The following is a 21,931-nucleotide window of genomic DNA, read 5'->3' as shown; positions in this document are numbered from 1 at the left end:
AATGCACCTGGAGCTTTGGTTCTGAAGCAGGAACCAGAAGCCAGAGCATTAATCAGTACAGAACCTTGTTGCTGAAGAAGGGAGGAAGCCCTGATGCAGTCCCAAGGAAATACTAGAAAGGTTCTCTTGATATTGTGGCTGGCATAGCGATATGTGACACTAATACGGTTCTTGGACGGTTCATGACCTAGAACTTTTCGAACCATGTGGCTCGAATTAGAGAACACATCTCAATGGGAATGCTGCAGAAGCGGGTACTTACCATCCGATGTGGATCGCCGAAGGACAAGCCGGTGAAGATTGCTGGCTCCGTGGAATTCCGGAGTAGCCTGTGGACGTAAACGTCCATCTCAACTCTGATACCTGGTATGGTGGCACAGGTATAGAGGAGATAGGCTGGGCGTGGGTGGCGCTTACACCGTAATTAGCGGAGGGCCACAATCCCGCACCGATGACTGTGGAGCATGCCTGGGAACAGAGGAGCCGATTAACGAGCTCGTGATCTCTATCCTCGTCGCAGCGGCGTGATATGTCGTGACGCCAGTGCAGAATTCTTTGGACCTCAATCCAGTGTTTCTGGAACAGCAAGGACTGCCAAAACTGTGCAGAACAGTGCCGATGGCAGTGGTGATGTTGCTTGGCCAGAGCATTGTCCAGCATGGAGAAAGGATAGCACCGATGTGCTGGATGGCGTTGGTGGCGGACGGTCACAGTGTCGGTGACGATGCATGCCATGGTACTCGGCCCGGTCTTTCCCCAGCGCCGAGATGGATGCCCTTGCTGTCGTGGATGGCGATTGATGATAGACTGTCAACATGTCTGCTCTGCTCCTGGTACTATGTAGTGTCATAGGCTAATATGGGGCTTTAATAAGAACCCCAAAGCATGGCACACTGTGTTCAGGTGAGGGCATTACGTGGCTGCCTTGAGGGTATCGTCAAAAATGTATATGAAAAAACGATGATGACTCTGCCAGAGCAATGATGACAGTGACGGAGCATTGACGGCATCGGCTTGGGTATCTATGGGAACGATGTGATATCGAATAGTCGAAAAACATCGTTGGTATCGAAAAATGATGCCAGCATCGGAGTCGATGACCGCATTGATAGGAATGTCGAAGACACCGATGGAACAGACGTGGGCGTCGAGGGCATCGATGTATGAAGGTGGGTGGCGACGGCATCGGTGGCATGGCCACGGGCATGGATGGTATGGACCACGGACGTTGACAGTATCGACTGGATCGACTCGGGCAGCAATGGTATGCATGGCATCCGTGCCACGGACATGGGCATCGATGGCACCGACATGGGCATCAAGGGAATCCACTTTGGCACAGACTTCATATATGGAATTGGCATCGGCATGGATGCCCATTGATGGAAGTGCCCTGGGTGACGGTGGCATCGACCCGAGTATGGATGGCAGCGATGAGACAAGGGGATGCGTCGATGGCATCCATCTGGGCAGTGATGGCACCGATGGAACCCAAGAAAAAATCAGTGCCATGGATGAAAAAACATGGATAGCACTGATAAAAACTATGGAAGGAGGATGGCATCAAGGTACCGTGGGGGGAGGGGTACCGATGGCATCTAGAATCCAGGGTGGTGTGATGAGGGTACAGACTGTAGCGATGGGGCATCGACTGTGTGAGGGTACCGATGAAATCGAAGGACCTGAATCTACAGGGGCCCTGGCGGCAAAGGAAACTGTGGAAGTCCCTGTCCCACTAGTTCTAATAACCAAGCAGTGTGTCACAGAGGGACACTTGCAGGTTATATGTAGCTAACTGAAAAAATAGGGAGAGGGAAGGCCGCAGTCGGTTGGCAGCCAGAAAGGTGACAGGAACCGACCAAAAAAATAGGGCATAGTACTCAGCGAACGTCGAATAAACGCACGTGAAGGGAGACCCATGCAGGGAAAAGTGTTTTTGAAGTAAAAGTTTAAATCTTTCCGTGAGGAAAAAATGTTAAAATTTCTCACAGAGCTTCTAACCGCTGTGCTTACTGGCAGAGCGGAAAAAAGAAGACTGAAGGGAGACCCCTGTGGCTGAGAATATCATGGCATGCTGGGCATGCTCAGTAGGCTCAGTGTGCCAGCCAAATGTTTATAGAAACTTTTGACAGAAGTTTTCCATACCAGGGCGCCATCTGATGATGTCACCCATGTGTGAGGACTCTCATCCTGCTTGTCCTGGGATAATAAATTCTACATCTTGATTGTATGCAGAGTAAGTAAATAACTTTCTCAGATTTATATTAAATCTGCTGTTAGTGCATGGACGTCCCCCTAGCCTTAGTACCATTTGAAAGGGTAAATAACTCCCCTGCTTATCTGTTCTATTCCACTCATGATTTTATAAGCCTCTGTTGTCTCTTCTTCAAGCTCTAGAATCCTAACCCACTTAACCTCCCTTCATAAGGAAGCTGTTCAATCCCCTTTATCATTTTTGCTGCCCTTTACCTTTTTTCTAGTTCTCATTTATCTTTTTTTATTGTGATGGACTAGAGCTGTACATACGGTACTACCAAAGGTGCAGTCACACCACGGATTGATACAAAAATAGTATGATTTCTGTTCTCTTCCTTTCTGAATCATTCCTAACATTGTTTGCTTTTTTGGACTGCCATACACTGAGCTGAGAACTTCGACATTGTCAACAATGGAGTGAATTTTCAAAGGAGCTGTGTGCATAAAGGTAGCATATATCTCAACAATTTTCAAAAACCCATTTATGTGTGTAAAACCTTTTGAAAATTACCTCCAGTTACTCTTAAGATCCTTTTCTTGGGTGGCTAATCTGAATACAGTACCCAGCATTGTTTACCTAGAGTTAGTATTCCTTCCCCCTCAGAATAGCCACTGCCATTAGCAATGGTTACATGGAATAGACTTAGTTTTTGGGTACTTGCCAGGTTCTTATGGCCTGGATTGGCCACTGTTGGAAACAGGATGCTGGGCTTGATGGACCCTTGGTCTGACCCAGTATGGCATTTTCTTATGTTCTTATGTTCTTACATCACTTTGCACTTGTCCATATTCAATTTCATCTGCTATTTAGATGCCTAGTCCCTCAATCTCACAAGTTCCTTCTGCAATTCCTCTCAATCTGTTTGTGTTAACAACTTTTAATAATTTTGTAATATCTGCATCTGTGATCCACCTTATTTACTGCTCTTTTTTAGATCATTTATGAATAGATTAACAGCACTGGTGCTAATACAGATCCATGGAGCACTCCTGTTTCTCTTTTTTCCATTGAGAAAATGGGAGTATTTAGTCCTACTGCTTCCTTTCTTTTAATCATTTACCAATCCACAATAGGACATTGCCTCCTACCCCGTGACTTTTTAATTTACTGAGGAATCTTTCATGAGACACGTCTTCTGAAAATCCAGATACACTATATTGACAGTTTAACCTTTATCCATGTGATAATTCCTACAAAAGAAATCCAGTTATTTTGATAAATCCATGTTGGCTCTTTCCCATTAGACTGTGTGTATCCATATGGGAGGTAATTCTTGTTTCCCCTTATCCATTAAGACCAGTCCAGACGAATGGGTTATGCCTACTTACTGCAGCCTAAGACAGATCAATAGGTTCACTTTTATGCATCTGTGCTGACCTCAGCTTGCCAGTATTTTTTTTTTTATCTCCCATACAGTAGGTAAGTATCTTGTGCTGGTTGAGAGGAAAGAAACTTAGGCAGCTTTTGTGGTAAAAGGCTCGTTCTTCCTCCCCCAGTTGAGCAGGGCCCCCCAGGGTAGGATTCTGTTTTTCTAAGGCAGTTCCTGAAGTAAAAGTAGCTTTCCCTCTCTTGGTAGAGCAGCGCCTGTACCAGGGGGCTTCCAGGTTGGGTGTTGGGGCTGATTAGTGCAGCATTAGTCTCTCACTGCCCTCCCTCCCCACACACACAATTTTCTCTCCTAGGCTCTTAGTGTCTCTTTAAAAAAAAAAAAAAAAAAAAAAAAAAAGCTTTATGCTGAACTATCAAAGCAGCAAAAAAAATGAGGAAAATGGAAAGGAGCAGCAACAGAGCACAGAGAGGCCTCCTGTTTGAGGTGAGCCCACGCTTGTATTTTTACCCAGGTCACAGTGGTGGTTCTGTTGGTGGCATGAGAGAAATTTGCATACCATGGACACTTTATGCAAATTGATCCCATGCATATTCATTGTGGATATCTTGAAAACCCAATTCGCTGTGGGGGTCCCAGGACAGGTTTGAGAAGACCTGCCTTATATACATCTGTGCTGATTGCTGCCTGCCAGTGTTTGTAACAAACTAATAGATCAATGCAAAACAATTTCTACCAGAAGCACAAGGAACAGAAGAAGAAAAACTTTGGAAAAAGAGGAATCAGTCACCTGCTTGGAAGCAGCGATATGCCGCAGACTTTAACAAACATTTCAGACTGTGATTGAAGATATGCAGGTTTGGCAGTACAGGGAAAGTCCTGAACTGTTCTGACTGGACTTGAGGAAAGGAAATTATCAGGTAAGAACTAATTTCACGTTCCTCCTCTTCCAGTCAGACCAGTCCAGACAAATGGAATGTTTCCAAGCTATTTCTGAGGAGGATGGGATGCTGCCAACAAACTCCTTCAACACCTCAGAGGCAAAGGAGGCAACCTCCATGACACTGGCATTTAGATGATAATGCTTAGAATACATCAGGTTTGGGAAGCCCTGATATAAGAGGTGACGTCAGAGAACTTATTGATCTGTCTCAATCTGCTGGTTGGTGGACATAACCCATTCATTTGGTCTGGTCTGAGTGGACACGAGGAAAGGATATCGGGTAAGAACTATTCTCACAGGGCAAGCAGGATGGTAGTCCTCACAGGATGGAGCCCTGTACGGAAAACTTCCTGTCAAAGTTTCTATAAAGCTTTGACTGACACTGGCACACTGAGCATGCGCAGCCTGCAATTATCTCTGTGAGCCACAGGTGTCTCCCTCAGTCTTCTTTTTTCCGCTCTGCAGTAAGCATAGCGGTTAGGAACTTTGTGAGAAATTCAAACACTTTTTCCTTACGGAAACATTTAAACTTTAACTGCACAAACACTTTTCCCTGCACAGATCTCCCTTCGCGTACGTTTATTTGATGCTCGGTGCGTACTATGCCCTGTTTTTTTTTTCGCCTCCCTGGCCTGCCAACAGATTGTGGCCTTCCCTCTCCCTGCGTTTTCAGTTAGCCACACATAGCCTACGAGTGTCCCTCTGTGACACTCTGCCATTAGCGCTAGTGGGACAGGGACTTCTATGGTTTCTGTTGCCGACAGGGCCCTTGTAGATTTCAGGTCCTTCGATTTCCTCGGTACCCTCGTGCAGTCGATGCCCCTATCGCTACCGTCTGTACCCCCTTCAGACTGTCCTGGATTCTTAGATGCCATCGGTACCCCTCCCCCCACATTACACTGATGCTATCGGTCCCTGCCTCGTTTCTATCAGTGCCATCCATGTTTTTCATCCATGGCACTGATTTTTCCTTGTGTTTCATCAGTGCCATCATTGCCCGGATGGATGCCAGACACACACTTTTGTCTCTGTGCCATCCATGCCCAGGTCGATGCCACTGTCGCCCAGGGCACTTTCGTCGATTCAGGGTTATTTCCATTGATGCCATCCTTTATTTTATCGGTCATTGATGCCCTGGACATTTCCCTCAATGCCATCGATGCCAGGGTCAATTCCACTGATGGATTCGATGCCATCGATGCCCGTGTCGGTGCTGTTGATGCCCGTGGCCATGCCGCCGGCGCCTGCCTCCATACATCGATGCCCTTGATGCCCATGTCGTTTCCATCGGTGTCTTCAACGTTCCTATTGATGCGGTCATGGACTCCATCGATGCCGGTATCATTTTTCCGATGCCAACGATGTTTTTTCGATTATTCAATGCCACATCATTTCCATAGATACCTACACCGATGCTGTCAGTGCTTCTGTCACCGTCATTGCTCTGCTCGGGTCATCGACGTTTTTTTCATATATATTTTTGACAATACCCTTGAGGCTGCTTCGGCCGCCATAGACACCATCAATACAGACATAGTACCGCCACGTAATGCTCTCGCCTAAACACAGTGCTCCATGCTTTGGGTTCTTATTAAAGCCCTGTATTAGCCTACGACACTACATAGTGCCAGGAGCAGTGCAGGAATGCTGACAGTGCATCATCAGTCGCCATCCAAGACAGCGAGGGTATCCATCTCGGCGCTGGGGAAAGACCGGGCCGAGTACCATGGCACACATCGTCACCGACGCGGTGACCGTCTGCCACCGATGCCATCCAGCACATCAGTGCTATCCTTCTCGGTGCTGGAGAATGCCCGGGCCGAGCAACATCACCACTGCATTCGCCACTGTTCCGCACAGTGCTGGCAGTCCTTGATGCTCCAGAAACACCAGAATAAGTTCCGAAGAATTCTGCAATGGTGTCACGAGACATCGAGCCGCTGCGACGAGGGCCGGGTTTATGAGCCAAAGATGGCTCCCCTGTTCCTGAGGCATGCCCCACAGACATCAGTGTGGGATTGTGGCCCTCCACTAATTACAGTGGTAGCGCCAGCCATGCCCAGCCTGTCTCCTCTATACCTGTGCCACCATACCAGGCATCAGAGTTGAGACTGACATCTATGTCTGACAGGCTTACCCCTCTATTACTCCTGAAATCCACGGAGCCAGCAATCTTCACCAGCTCGTCCTTCGGTGATCCACGTCGGATAGTAAGTACCCGCTTCTGCGGCATTCCCATTGAGATGTGTTCTCTATTTTGGGCCATATGGTTCGAAAAGTTCTAGGTCATGTACCTTCCAAGAACCGTATTAGTGTCACATATCGCTGTGTCAGCCACAATACCAAGAGAACCTCTCTATCGTTTCTTTGGGATTGCATCAGGACATCCTCCCATTTTCAGCCACGGGGCTCTGTATTGATTAATACTCTGGCTTCTGGTTCCTAATTCAGAACCAAAGTTCAAGATGCATTTGCTAATCTGCTAAACACGAGATCCAGCAAATACTACCTCAAGTGCAAGTCCACCTCGAAGCCTGACGACAGGTCTCTGTCTCCTTGTACAGCACACAGAAATGCGGGTAAGACTTTACCGCTCACGCTCCTGTGGGAGATTACATGATATCCAGATTATATCAGCCCCTCCAGTTGGACACCACCTGGTCTCCCAACTGGCTGGATATCAGAGCGGCCACCCCACTTTGTACCAAGGTTCCTGGTACACTCCCCCAGACACTACAAAGCGCAGGAGGGAGGAGGGTTGGGGAGTTTTAATTACATTATTCTTTCTTTCAACAGAAAGTAGTTGCCCATCCTGGTCCTCAGAAATACCAACTTTCTTCAGAAGACGTAGGTAAAATGGTATCTCTCGTCACCATGCTTCCATATCGCAGTAGGTACATTACCTCTAATCTTTCTATGTGCTTCATGGTGAGTCGTCAATATTACAATCCCAAGCTCTGCCGGTTACACCAGCTTCAGCAACTGGGGTATTTCATGGAATCACTATTGGTGACTGCTGTTTCTCTACGGAGTGCAGCAACAACACAAAGAGCAAATATTCGCGAACCTGTCGAAACTAATGAGAAAATACAAAAGGTATCGCCAAAAATTGTGCAAATGAACACACCGTCTACTCAGAAAACGGACAAAAGTTATTTTAGAAAACAGGACTGGATCAGCAAGCCTTTTGACAACGTGCTCAGTGTTGAGCCGTCCGGTCTTATCAATCACTTGCAGCCTGTAGGTATTCAAACAACTGTATTATTATGTTTTGACTGTGTAAATTCACAAAGAATCACGATGAAATGCAAAAGCTCTAGCAAGATAAGACAGCTTAAATTTCACAATTCACACACTCTGATCCATTCCACTCATATATTAAGGCAGTGTACGACCTTGTACATCAAATGCCGACTCGACAGCGGCCGTGTTTCGCAGCCTGCCGGCTGCTTCTTGAGGAGTCACAAAACTCTTAATGTGTGATCTATAAAACGAAACAAACAATTGATATTTGGATATAGTGGGAAAAGAAAGCCAGTACTTAACTGACACCGGTGCGATCACCACCACATTTCATCGTGATTCTTTGTGAATTTACACAGTCAAAACATAATAATACAGTTGTTTGAATACCTACAGGCTGCAAGTGATTGATAAGACCGGACGGCTCAACACTGAGCACGTTGTCAAAAGGCTTGCTGATGCAGTCCTGTTTTCTAAAATAACTTTTGTCCGTTTTCTGAGTAGACGGTGTGTTCATTTGCACAATTTTTGGCGATACCTTTTGTATTTTCTCTCTACGGCGTGCAACATCATTCACGTTTTTCCTTGCATGGACAGCTGCATAACCACAGTCAGTCCACGCAAGGAGCTCTAACTTCTTCATGACTCACTATACATTTACTACCTGGGATTACTGTCACTGCCATAAATCCCTTATACAACACTTCTGGACACCACAGTCACAATGACCTTCCTGTCCAGCATACGCACAAACATTCTAATAAATTCTTACATGTCCCTGCATGCATTTTCCATAACCTCAGCCCCTCTGTTCTTCATTGTCGGGCCATGGGTTTTTTCACTATGCACGTTCCTCATAGATCCAAAACTGCTATGGGTTAGATTCAGTGAATATCCATTCTCAGTGGGTCTAAGCTGTTCAACCGCTTTCGTCCCTCATCCATATTGCAGATCTAGAACCAAAACCTAGTCTGATTCTGCTCATGCTCGCATTTACTCAGGGTTGTAAAGTTTGACCTAAAATCTTCTCAATCCAATATGTCTATTCCACTCCAGGTACAGTTTCACATGAACTTCCTGGAGCTTGTAGCCATGAGTAATACCCTTATGCCTTCCAATACTGCCTCTGCAACAAATCTTTGTGCATACAGACAGACAGCATAGGGACAATGAGCTTTCCAACACACAAGCACGCACAACCTCTTAGCTGTTCTGCAAGGAAGCTGCGCAGCTCTACCCTTGGCCCTTGCTCACTCCATGCATCCTCGAGCCACTTATCTCAGAGATTTACTGAACGCACTAGTAGACCTTCTCCATGTAGGTTTTCATCCTCTCGAATGGTCTCGGACTACATGTATAGCGGGAAAAATCTTCTAACGCTGAGGTCAACCGAACTTGCCCTCTGCGTCCGAATCAAACCATACAGTGCATAGATTCTACTCCCTACACATGTTTCCGATGCGTTCCCATCAAGGGCCTCTTAAATGTGTCTCTTCTGCTGCCTCTCATAGCCAGCACTCTTCTAATGCTGGACCGGGACGCGGTTCACTGTTCCTCAGACCCACGTCCTGGCCGAGACCAGTATGCTTCCCATACTTCTCAATCTATCACACCAGTAACCAATTTGCCTTCCCACCAGTCAGTCACAAATCATAGACTAACTGATGTTCTCAGATACTGGTAGCGTCACAAAACCTTCCACACAAATCCTACCATTCAAAATGGCATGTTCCCTGTACATACCAGGATCAGTCCAGACGGTGGGTTATGTCCCCTGTCCAGCAGATGGAGTCAGACAAGAACTTCTGAGGGCGCTGCCATATAAGACAGCCTACCAAGTGTCCCTCTTCAGTATCTGACTCCAGCAGATAGGAGCAGGGGAACAGTGGTTCCCCCAGTACACTGGTCTTAGTGTATTTTCTTTCAGTCTCTTCATTCTTTGTTTATTATTCTGTTTGTTGAGAGGAATCAAGTTTAAAAAAAAAAAAAAAAAGGGTATTAGCATTAGCTTTAGAAGGAGAGCCTAGAGCCTAGCTCTCCACGGAGCCCTTGCCAGCAGATCTTTCTGTCTTTCTCTGGTTGTTGTCTTCTTTCTTCTGCCTCTGACAGAGAGCCAGGGTAAGTTTGTTTTTCTTTACTTTTTCAGGGCTCTCTTTCCTCTTCCATTGCGCCGAGCCGTGGGGGGGTGCAAGTTGGAGGGCTCCAACCTCTCCCTTCCCTCGCCCGCTAGCTGACCCGTGGCCCTGCGACGCTCATTCCGCGGGGCCGCTGCCAGCCGGGAAGTCACATTCCCTGGCGGGGCATGTAGGAATCGGATCAGTGGGTGATAGCAGTGGCCTCTCCGATCCCAGAGCACCGGTTCACGGCGCAGCGAGGACCTTGATTTTTCCCGTGCTCTCTTTATCATCCCCCCCCCCCCCCCCCCCCCGGTGACATGCTGAGAGCAGCAGCATGTACTGCAAGTGGGTGGCCCGGGTCCCGGCTATCCCGGGAGGGTGTTTGCACTGCCTGTCTCCCTAGCGGGGAGGGCAGTTCTCAGGGGACGACCGCTCCGGCGTCGCCCGGTCAGGACCAGGTTGAAGGACAGCGGCATCCTCCAATCCCGCGAAGCGCGGGAATGGCGGCCATTTTGTTGCAGCACACCATGGACTCCGGATACTCGAAGGACGAACAGGAGGCTCCATTTCCAGTTCTGCCTCCGTCCCTGGTCCTTGTGCAGCCCCTGGCTGCGGGGCCCCTACCAGAAGATGCTTCATCTAGGGCCCCCACAGGATTTCAGATTTTATATTGCTAATGCATAATGCATACCTGGCCAGGATGTCTCACCCTCCGGATCTCCCTCCTGGGCCACCCCCCCAACAAGCTTTCCAGAGCGGATCCGCTTCCTGGGGGAACCCCTTGGGAACCGCTGGGGGCGCAGCTCCGGTCCTACCTGGCCGGCCCAGTGGGGACACCCCCGGGGACACGGAGGACCAGATGCCAGACTCGGCCACAGAGGATCCCCCTCCTTGCGGCTCAGATGGAGGGGGATGACCCCAGGGTCCTCCGCATTTTCCAACGTGAGGAGTTGGAGCACCTGATTTCTCATATTTTGCAGGAACTTGATATTGATCCTCCCCCAGATCCCCAGGGGCCTGAACCCCCCCTGGTGAAGAAGGGGGACCCCTTACTGGCTGGGCTCCGTCCGCCGGTGAAGGCTTTCCCTACCCATCCCACCTTCCTCCAGTTGTTATCCAGGGAATGGGACTCGCCCGAGGCAAACCTCAAGGTCACGAGAGCCATGGAGAAGCTATACCCGCTCCCTGAGGATTTTTTGGAGATTCTCAAGGTACTGACCGTCGATTCCGCAGTCTCGGCGGTCACCAAACGCACCACCATACCAGTTACAGGGGGCACAGTGCTGCGGGATCTTCAGGACAGAAAATTGGAGGTGTACCTCAAGAGGGTTTTCGAAGTCTCTGCGCTAGGTGTTCGGGCCGCCATCTGCAGTTCTCTAGCACAACGAGCAGGTCTCAGCTGGGTGCAACAACTCCTTACTTCTCAGGACCTGCCCCTGAGGAGACTCGTCAGGCAGACCGATTGGAGGCAGTCATTGCATACGGGGCGGATGCCCTGTATGATCTCCTGAGGGTCCTAGCCAGGTCAATGGTGGCGGCAGAGTCGGCCCGGCGACTGCTTTGGCTCCGCAACTGGTCGGCAGACTCCTCCTCCAAGACTCGACTGGGATCCCGTCCCTTCAAGGGCAAGTTCCTTTTTGGTGAGGATCTGGATCAGATCATTAAGTCGCTCAGTGAAAATGCAGTCCACGGGCTGCCGGAGGACCGTCCACGTTCCATAAGATCGTTCACTTCATCCAGAAGTCGTTTTCCCAACCAACGCCGTTTTCGGACTATGAGGCAACAGACGCCTCTAACACCCTCGTCCCGTTCGCATTCCTGTACCCGGCCATTTCGTGGGCACAGACCTTCCAAGGAAGGGATGCCCCACTGGATGTCCTTCAAGCCTCCTCGATGCTAGGCCGACCCACACTACGATTCCCAGAATTGGGGGCCGGATCTCTCTCTTCTATGAGGAGTGGGTCCGGATCACTTCGGACCAGTGGGTCCTAGATATTCTAAAACATGGCTACGCATTGGACTTTGCTCGGGTCCCAAGAGACAGGTTCCTCTTCTCCCCCTGTGGATCCCCCCAAAAACAGATCATAGTTCGCCAGACACTAGACAGTCTTCTCGTGCTGCGGGCAATTACTCCAGTGCCTCCCTCAGAAGTGGGCCGGGGCCACTATTCCATGGTACCCAAGAAGGAGGGCACTTTCTGCCCGATCCTGGATCTCAAATCTGTGAACAAGGCTCTCAAGGTTCCGTGCTTCCGGATGGAGACCCTGCGCTCTGTTATTGCGGCAGTCCACCGAGGAGAGTTCCTGGCTTCCCTGGACCTCACGGAGGCATACCTACACATACCAATCTTCAAGGCCCATCACCGATTTCTACGGTTCAAGATATTGGGACAACACTTTCAGTTCCAGGCCCTCCTCTTCGGCCTGGCGACTGCCCCACATGTCTTTACAAAGGTCATGGTAGTCATGGCGGCTGCCCTCCGTCGGGAGGGAATTTTAGTCCACCCCTACCAGGACAACTGGCTCATTTGAGCGAAATCTTTGAGGCAAGGCTACCAGGCGGTTGACAGAGTGATAAGACTACTTCAGTCACTTGGTTGGATTGTCAACTATACCAAGAGCAATCTTACCCCATCCCAGTCGTTGGACTTCTTGGGGGCACGATTCGACACAGAGGAAGACAAAGTCTTTCTGCGGCCGGGCCCGGCCCAGGCATTACAGGCCCAAATCCTGAGTTTCTCTGGCCTCCCCTTACCAGCAGCCTGGGATTATCTTCAAGTCCTGGGCTCCATGGTGTCCACTATCGATCTGGTACCATGGGCTTTCGCGCACATGCGTCCCCTACAGAGAGCATTGCTATCCCGCTGGAAACCAGTGTTGCGAGACTTCCAGGCCATCCTCCCAATACTGTGATCCGCAGAGGCCAGCTTTCTCTGGTGGTTGGACCCTTCCCATTTGGCCCAGGGGTATGCCTTTGGATGTCCCGGACTGGATAATAGTCACCACAGATGCCAGCCTCTCCGGATGGAGAGGAGTATGCCAGACAAAGTCCCTGCAGGGGCAGTGGACGAAATCTCAAGCACGGTGGCCAATCAACCCCTTGGAGACCAGAGCGGTCCGTCTAGCGCTGAAGGCTTTCCTCCCTCTCGTTCACCATCGGGCGATCAGGATCCTCTCGGACAACGTGACCACGGTGGCATACATAAATCGCCAGGGGGGCACGAGAAGTCTCCACGTCTTGCTGGAGACTGACAAGCTCATGCAGTGGTCGGAACTCCATCTGGCTCGATTGGCAGCATCACACATCGCAGGAGTGGACAACATTCAAGCAGACTTCTTAAGCCGTCAACCCCTAGACCCGGGAGAGTGGGAGCTCTCCAAAGAGGCGATGAGCCTCCTGATTCAAAGTTGGGGGACTCCCCACTTAGATCTCATGGCGACAGCTCACAACACAAAGGCCCCTCGATTCTTCAGCTACAGACGGGAAAGGGGCGCGGAGGGCGTGGATGCCCTAGTGCTACTGTGGCCTCGCCAGCTTCTACTCTACGCATTCCCACCGTGGCCACTGGTGGGAAAGGTTCTACGAAGGATCGAACATCACCAGGGCACCGTAATTCTGGTGGAGCTGGAGTGGCCTTGACGGCCTTGGTTCGCGGACCTACTCAGTCTAGCGGTGGATGGACCCTATGCCTCTGTCACCTTCCCCACTTGCTCCGACAGGGCCCAATATTTTTCAACCAGGCAGATCGCTTCTGTCTTGTGGCTTGGCTTTTGAGGTGCAAACTGAGGCGCCATGGATATCCAGAGGCGGTGATCTCGACCCTCCTCCAGGCACATAAGACCTCTACCTCTGTTGCCTATGTTCGGGTCTGGAAGGTCTTCGAGTCATGGTGCTCGGCGCATGCGACACTGCCCGGATATGCTTCTGTGTCTGATCCTCTCTTTTCTATAAGCGGGCTTAGAGAAGGGTTTAGCCTCTAACTCTCTACGGTTACAGGTAGCGGCCCTAGGGGCTGTGTTTCGCAGAGAGGAGAAATTCCACTTTCTTCACACCCGAATAATGTTCGATTCCTCAAGGGAGTAAAACATTTGAAACCACCACTTCAAACTCCTTGTCCACCTTGGAGACTCAACTTGGTTCTCGGATCCTGGGCGGACCACCCTTTGAGCCATTACGTACTGCTTCGCTCAAGGATATGACACTCAAGACGGGGTTTCTGGTGGCCATTTGTTCAGCCTGGCGTGTCTCCGAGCTCCAGGCACTTTCCTGCAGGGAGCCTTATCTGCGATTCACGGACTCGGGGGTTACCTTGTGCACGGTACCCTCTTTCCTGCCCAAGGTGGTCTCCACGTTCCATCTGAATCAGACGGTAGAGCTTCCTTCTTTTTCCGTGAGCGAACCTACAGAGTTACACAAGCTTGATGCCAAGCGTTGCCTGATGAAGTACCTGGAGATTACCAATGACTAAAGGTCTTTCGGACCACCTGTTTGTACTCTGGGTCCCAAGAAGGGGTCCACGGCTTCTAAGGCGACGATTGCCCGCTGGTTGAAGGCAGCTATTGTGGCGGCTTATATTGGCGCAGGAAAAACACCTCCCGTGGGTGTCAAAGCTCATTATCTTCGCTCTCAAGCAACCTCCTGGGTGGAGAGCCACTCTGTTTCCACTCAGGAGATATGTAGAGCGGCCACCTGGAAGTCTTTGCATACTTTTGCACGTCACTATTGCCTGGATGTCCAGTCTCCGACCTTTGGGTCTTTTGGTTACAAGGTCATTCGAGCAGGGCTATCTAAGGCCCACCCTCAGTAGGGAAGCTTTGGTACATCCCTCCGTCTGGACTGATCCTGGTAAGTACAGGGAAAAGAAAATTATTCCTTACCTGCTAATTTTTGTTCCTGTAGTACCAAGGATCAGTCCAGATGCCCTCCCTCTGATTCGCTGATATTTACATTGGGGGATTTCCTGCTCGATGTCTTGTCATAGGTCTTCTCTGTGTCTACATGATTTTTTCTACTAAAGCGTTCTGTTCTAGTTCTCTTGGCAAGTTGCCATTGGTTCAGTTTCTATTTCAGAGTTATTGACACATGTTTTTCACTTGATTCCTCATGCTTTCCTCTTTCGTTATGGCTTTGATAGTCTATTTACTGAAGAGGGACACTTGGTAGGCTGTCTTATATGGCAGCACCCTCAGAAGTTCTTGTTTGACTCCATCTGCTGGACGGGGGACATAACCCACCGTCTGGACTGATCCTTGGTACTACAGGAACGAAAATTAGCAGGTAAGGAATAATTTTCTTATTTACCAAATGACCCATACAAAAGGGTATTACCCTTTTTCTTTTTTCTACACCACTCTTTTCTCTTGCTCCCCAGACATCCTCCACATAGCTACACCTCTGTTTCAATTGGTGTATCGTTTGGGAGTGGGGATACCCAATTAACGGTAAACCCCTTTTGAGTCAGCTTACCATGGATTATCCACTGATCAAGCCGCCTCTATTTTCACTAGTCGCGGAATGGAACCTATATTTCGTGCTTATAAGTCTCATACGTTCTCCGTTCGAGCTTTTCCATTCCTCTCATTTCAGTTTGGCATGGGAAATTCTTTCCCTCATAACCGTCACTTCTGCCAACAGGGTCAGTGAGTTACACACCTTGTTACATACTCATCAGACCCTGCATTCCTCCGTGACAGAGTGGTTTTACGTATTCAACTTTATATCCTTCTTAAGGTAGATGTTGCATCTCACCTTACTCAGAATATACTCTGCCCATTTTTCCCAACACCTCTCTCTCACCAAAGCGAGAGGGTTTTTCCACTCCTTGGAAAGTAATAGTGCACTTGCATTCTACCTAGATCGCACTACACTCCATAGGAATTCCACCTAACTCTTTCCTTCTGTGGCAAGAGTCAAGCTGCGAGTTCCAGTGGGCAAACAGACCTATTCCTCCTAATTGACGGTCTGTATCTCTCTTCCTACCAACAAGCAGGCATTTCCCTATAACACTGTGTGTAACCACACTCTGTTGTGTCTGTCCCAGCCTCAATAGCTTCCCTTCGGCCAGTGCTGCTTGTACATATTTATCAGGCTGCAACCTGGAGCTCTCTCCATACCTTCGCAGCCCATTATTGCTTAGATACGACTAGCCGGCATGCTCCATGTTTGGCCAGTCAGTCTACTCCTATTCTTTTCAGTTTAACCACCCAACATCCTTCCACCAACCCGTTAAGGGTTTCAGGATGCCCTCTGTTCCAAATTCCACCCCAGTTATTGCAACTTTCGCGTGTCTTGGGTGCATTTGGTGCACTCTCGGGCATCCTCAGCTCGGTACTCACCCATAGGTGAGGAATACCATCCTGCTTGTTCTGTGAGAAAGCAAATGTTGCTTACCTGTAACAGGTGTTCTCACAGGACAGCAGGATGTTAATCCTCACGAAACCCACCCGCCACTCCGCGGAGTTGGGTCTGTATACGTTTTCACTTTTATTTTAGTTTCGCGTGTGCTTTTAGCTATAAGACGAGACTGAGGGAGACACCTGTGGTTCACAGGGATAATTGCAGGCTGAGCATACTCAATGCACTCAGTGTGCCAGTGTCAAAGCTTTATAGAAACTTTGACAAAGTTTTCTGTACAGGGCTCCATCCTGTGATGTCACCCATATGTGAGACTAATATCCTGCTGTCCTGTGAGAACACCTGTTACAGGTAAGCAGCATTTGCTATTTCACCTTTTAAGAATAGCTTTTACCATTTTGCTCAGTACAGGTGGCAGGCTCCATGGTTTATAGTTTCCTGGATCACCCCTGGCATTACATTGGCCACTCTTCAGGTACTGTGGCTGTTACTGGTAATCTGTAATCAATCATTAAACAGCTATGCAGTTTTGTATTTGAGTTCTTTCTGAACTCTGCTGTGAAAGCCATTTGGTCCTGATGATTTTTTTACTTTTTATTTTGTCAGTTTGCTCTCTTATGTACCATTTTCAAAGTGATTTGCTTCAGTTCCTCTGAACTGCCACCATCAAAGAATGTTTCTGGTGTGGATATCTCACTAACATCCTCCTCAATAAAGAGTGCAAAAGAATTAGTTTAAATTTTCTGCTATGGCCTTGTCATCCTTAAGCATCCCTTTTACTATCTGGTTATCTAGTGGGCCAGCTGACTCTTTTGTAGTCTTCTTACTTTGAATATCCTTGAAATTTTTTTTTTGTTGTTTTTCAACTTCTCTCTTGGCCTGTCTTATTGCTGTTTGTCTACCTTGCAAATTTTTTTTTTTTTTTTTTTGCTTTATTACCTGCCTTTTTGAATAAGAAATTCACCTCAAGGCGGGGTATAGCATACAATCAGAGATCAGTACCAGCTTAACAATTTTTTAGTCTTAAGGTACCAAAGAATTATAGGCACAATCTTTCCTCCAGTTTAATGCATAGTTCTTATTTTGTTCATTTGGACCTGCTTTTCATTTTTTTTATTTATTTATTTCAAATCTTTTATATACCGAAGTATAGCAATCTGCCTTCACTCCGGTTTAAATGAGAACAACTTAATACATTATATGAACATTAGAACAACTTATTACAGTTTCCCTTATTTTCTGAAAGATGTTATTTTGGCTTGAACTGCTGCTTTCACCTCCCAATTTAATGCTGGCAGTCTTTTTTTTTTTTTTTTGTTTGTTTTTAAGCTGTGTCCATGCTTCATGTAGATTTTAACCTTTGTAATGACTTCCTTTATTTTTCTAATTTTATATCATAGTCTCCCTTTTTAAAGTTAAATGCTTCTGGAGTATTTTACTTCACGTCCTTCCTGCAATCAGTGTGTCAGATTTGATTTCATTATGATCCTTATCACTAAGTGACTGCCACAGTGGTTATCCCTTACCGCAGGTCCTATATATCACTGGGGAATAAATACTTCCTGCCTCCTCTCAGTTTCTGGACAAGCTTCTCCATGAAGCAATCATGTATAGTATCTCAAATCTTTCCCTCCCTACATTTATCCAATCAATACTGGAGTAATTGCCTTTCTAATGTGTTAGCATTTCACTGTCTGATTTTTCATCCTGGCCAGGCAGACAGTAGCATACATCTACTACTGTATTCTTCCCCATTACACATTAAATTTCTACCCTTAAGATTCCCCAGCATGTCTTGTTTCTTGCTAGACCTTATCCTTCTTGACTCTTTGCATCCTTAACATATAGTGCAATCCTACACCCATTGTCTGCCATGTTGATATAATTTGTACCCTGGCATCAGTGTCCCATTGGTTATCCTCCTTCCACTATATTGCTGAGATGCCCATTGTCACACTGTCTAACTCTCCACTCTTAGTTTTTAGACTTCTGGCATTTACATGAGGACAATTTAGAGTGTATTAAAGTTTTATTCACAAACTGGTTATTAACAAGGCACATAGGTAATTTGGGATCCTTCATGTTTGTCAGCCTTTATTTAATGTTGCTCAGGCTACTTCATTCTTTTACCACACCCTCTCTATTGGGATATTCTGACTTTCCTGTTATGCTAGGATCCTTGGAATGGAACTGGCCCCTTGTGATGTTTGTGTGTCTGCCCTCTCTATCTATTGTAGAATTTGAAAGAACTTTTACTGCTTCCCTGGCTTTTTTTTTTTTTCTTTTTAATAACTATAGAGTCCTCTCCATGTTTGTATTGTATGCCCTGTGGAGGTTGATGTGCTACAGAGCACTTTTGTTAATGTAGGTATGCCTTGGGCTTGAAAAGGTTGAGCAATTGTTGCCTTTCCCCCATAAATTAGTTTAATAGCTGCTCTAGCTGCTTTTAAAATGTTAATGGCAGCAGCTGGGTTCCACTCTGCTTAAACCTTGCTATGCTAAATTTCTTGACCCATATCCTCTAGCAAAAAATTCTACAACTTGATTGTTTGCTAAGTGGCAAAGTACTCTCAGATTTGTTTTAAATCTGTTAGTGCATGGACTGGCCCGTTTATCTGTTCCACAATTTTATAAACTCCTCTCTTGCCTATTCTTCAAGTTGAAGAGCCCTAAACTGTGTAACCTTTCTTCATATGGCAGCTGTTCCATCCCTGTTTTTGCTGCCCTGGCAGAAGAGGTGGCTCCTTCCCTAATATACTACCCATTTCCTAATGAATCTAAAGCAAAACCTGCACCATAGTCTCATGTAGATGCACCAGGCAGGCAAGTTATAAAGTGATCCTCATGAGCAGTAGCCACCCAGCCACCTACATTTATAATGATTGAATTGCCAACTAGACTGGCAGGCCTACTTCTTCCCTCCTAAGCATATACCCCTGAGGACATATCCTTGGTGCTAGAAGCAATGTATCAACTGGAGGCTGTCCTTAGCTACAGGATCACTTTCTACCCTATCAAGCTGATGCTCTTCCAGGGCACTTTTCTTCTCCAAGGCAGCACCGGAGCTGCCCAACTAGAGGTGGGACTGCCCTATGATGCTGAAGGTACTTTCTGTATAGCTCAGCTCCTGCCACTCAGACTTGTTCTCTGAGAGGCAGAAACTGCATCAGGTGCATACACACAATCTCTTACCAACATACATGTAGCACTTGGTGCAAAAGATTGCTGCTTGACTACTGTCTGCATATTAATGCTGTTGAGGATTTAGTTATTTAAAGTTGTACAAGGAGTAGGCATGTAGGGGTTTTTTTTTTTTTTTGTACTGCAGTTGAACCTTTTCTGTCCCTTTTCAGTCAGCACAGAAAGTTTTTAATGATTTACATGGCTGGAGAAGTCTTTTGTTACTAAACCTTACCTGGCTCTCATTTAGAGATTCTCCAGTGCTTATTTGATGAACCTGATATTATTAAAAGATGGAACAAACTTTACTCCTAATTAACCTTTAAACAATTTTAAGCAAAGTGAAGGTAACCCAAACAATTTATATTTGAGGGCCATTTAACCGAGCAATTTAAAGTAAATGTTAATACTACAGTAGCAGCAAAAGTGTTCGTGATTTCTAGTTTAAAAATAGCTAAAAGTGGGCGTTTTAAGATGAGAACAAACAGATGTCAGCTAGAAATGCTTTCATCCCCATCCATCATTAACATGCTTTTCTAATTAAATTGCAACTTTTCTTCTATGACAGATGTACAGTTTTAAATATAATATATATACATTAAGTGTGACAAACATCTTCTCTGGCCAGCCATCATATACTGTGTGTAGGTATATATAAATCTAATCAAGTGATGTGTATGTATATATATTTCACCTTCCAAGGAGCTATAGCATTGCTTTCAGTGCATGCCCTACTAAATGAGTGGTAGAATCACAAGTGATTTTAGTCATTAATATTGATCAAAAGAAAGACAAAATTTAAGAGGAGCGTTTTCTTTGTTGTAAGCTGTAGAGACAAGTGGGCTGATCTTGCAGAAATAGAAACTGTCCTTACTTTACTTTTTTTTTTTTTTTTAAAGCAAAATAGGTAGTGGATCTTCACTTTACATATATAAAATCATATTGACTTTTTGTGAAATTCAGCAGAATGGGAGGACATTTTCATGCAATTTCAACCAGTAAGCACATATTTATGACTAATTTACCCATTTTCTATGGCTTTGGAATTTTTTTTAATCATTGTCACAGATGCCAAAGCTTTACTTAGGCTTAGAGAGGTGATGCAGATTTGGCTTTCAGCATTTCAATGCAGTCAAGCTAAATGAAGAATGTTACATTTCATGGCTTTGTGTCTGCACTGTACTAAGCTCACTTCTATGTTGTTTTTACTTCTGTGCAAGGGCTTATAATTTTCATGTTTAACACTTGGTCTTTTCCTACCCCAACAGGTATTAGCAGTAGGTGGACTAGGCTCGATAGTAAGAGTTCTTACAGCAAGAAAAACTGTTTAAAAGACTGTGTAACTTGAAGCAGAGGAAAAGAAACAGTTTTGGATACAACTATGAAGAAGGAATTAGAGATATGACTATTAAACATGTTTCTAAAGATTGCTATCTATCTAAATTAAAATATTTTGGAAAATACATATGTTGGAATGCTCTTTATTTTAAAAGGTTGTGGAGGGAAAATGTAATGTATACTGTCTTTTTTTGACTTATGTATATACAGGGTTTGATAAATTCTTAATCCCCTTTTTTTCTTCCCACTTTATAATTTACAAATTGTTAAACATGGATGAAACAACTTTTCCCAATAATTAGACTGTACAATGGAGAAGTATATCATTTTTAAAAGGTTTTACAGAAATCCTGTGTATAGCTATCATGTGGTAGAAATCTGTTTCTAGTGTTGGCAGATAGTCACTGGGCTGTCATATTTGGTGGGAAAATTTTTTTCTTATTTAAAGGGGTTTTTGGATCACTAGGGGAACTATTTCTTTGTAAAGTGCCTGCTGCATAAATAAAGCTGTTTGGATCAGTGGTGTAAAATATTTTCCTTGTTTTTAACTTGAAAAATGAGATGGCAGCATTTTTGCTAAGTTCAATCACTTGAGGTAACTAACAAGTGCTAATAAAGAGCAATTTATATCTGAATTTTTCACATGTTGGTTTATATCAAAGAAATACTGTCCTTTCCTGTCTCTCCCTCCTCCAATTTCAAATCTTAAGTGCATTTGCCTGTACCAAGCCATTTGTTCAAATACAAAGTGGTGTGTTGTGGTTACTGCATGTTTAACACCACTCCTTAAACAGGTTTGTCTCTATTTTTAGGATAATTGCAATGCACACTTATGAAATTTATTTTGCATTGTGTGCTTCTAGTGTACTGCTTCTAGTGTACTGCTTTCTAACTCAGTCCTAGATTTTTTATGGTAAGTTTGGTAGGTGATATGCAATGAATTTAGATATTTGCATGTACTGTGAGGTATGTGCAAGTGTCATATTCAGTTGTGGATCTTCTTACTACAGGTCTGGTTTGAAGAAACTTCACAGGATCAGGTTGAGAAAACCTGCTCTTGAGTTGATATTTGATTTACACAGTTCGGTTATACTGAAAAATGGACTTGTTTGCAGCCCTTCCTGACTGGCGTTTGACACCATGGAATCTCCACTGATAAGCCTTAAAAAGCA

General features: G+C 46.1%; 1 protein-coding gene across 1 annotated transcript in view; it reads left to right on the top strand.

Annotated features, from left to right (window-relative positions):
- The window catches only part of ARPC5L (actin related protein 2/3 complex subunit 5 like), an 82,890-nt gene extending 61,496 nt beyond the window's left edge, over window positions 1–21,394 (top strand). Inside the window, exon 4 of the mRNA XM_029611619.1 lies at window positions 20,690–21,394. Within this exon, the coding sequence (XP_029467479.1) occupies window positions 20,690–20,752 (63 nt within the window). The 3' untranslated portion in view covers window positions 20,753–21,394. The remainder of the gene's footprint in view (window positions 1–20,689) is intronic.
- The last annotated feature ends 537 nt before the right edge of the window (window positions 21,395–21,931 follow it).

The sequence above is a fragment of the Rhinatrema bivittatum genome, chromosome 8 (genome assembly GCF_901001135.1).
Source record: "Rhinatrema bivittatum chromosome 8, aRhiBiv1.1, whole genome shotgun sequence".
Classification (NCBI taxonomy): domain Eukaryota; kingdom Metazoa; phylum Chordata; class Amphibia; order Gymnophiona; family Rhinatrematidae; genus Rhinatrema; species Rhinatrema bivittatum.
The sequence above is the reverse complement of the archived record's forward strand: the minus strand, read 5'-3'. Positions and strand labels throughout refer to the sequence as shown.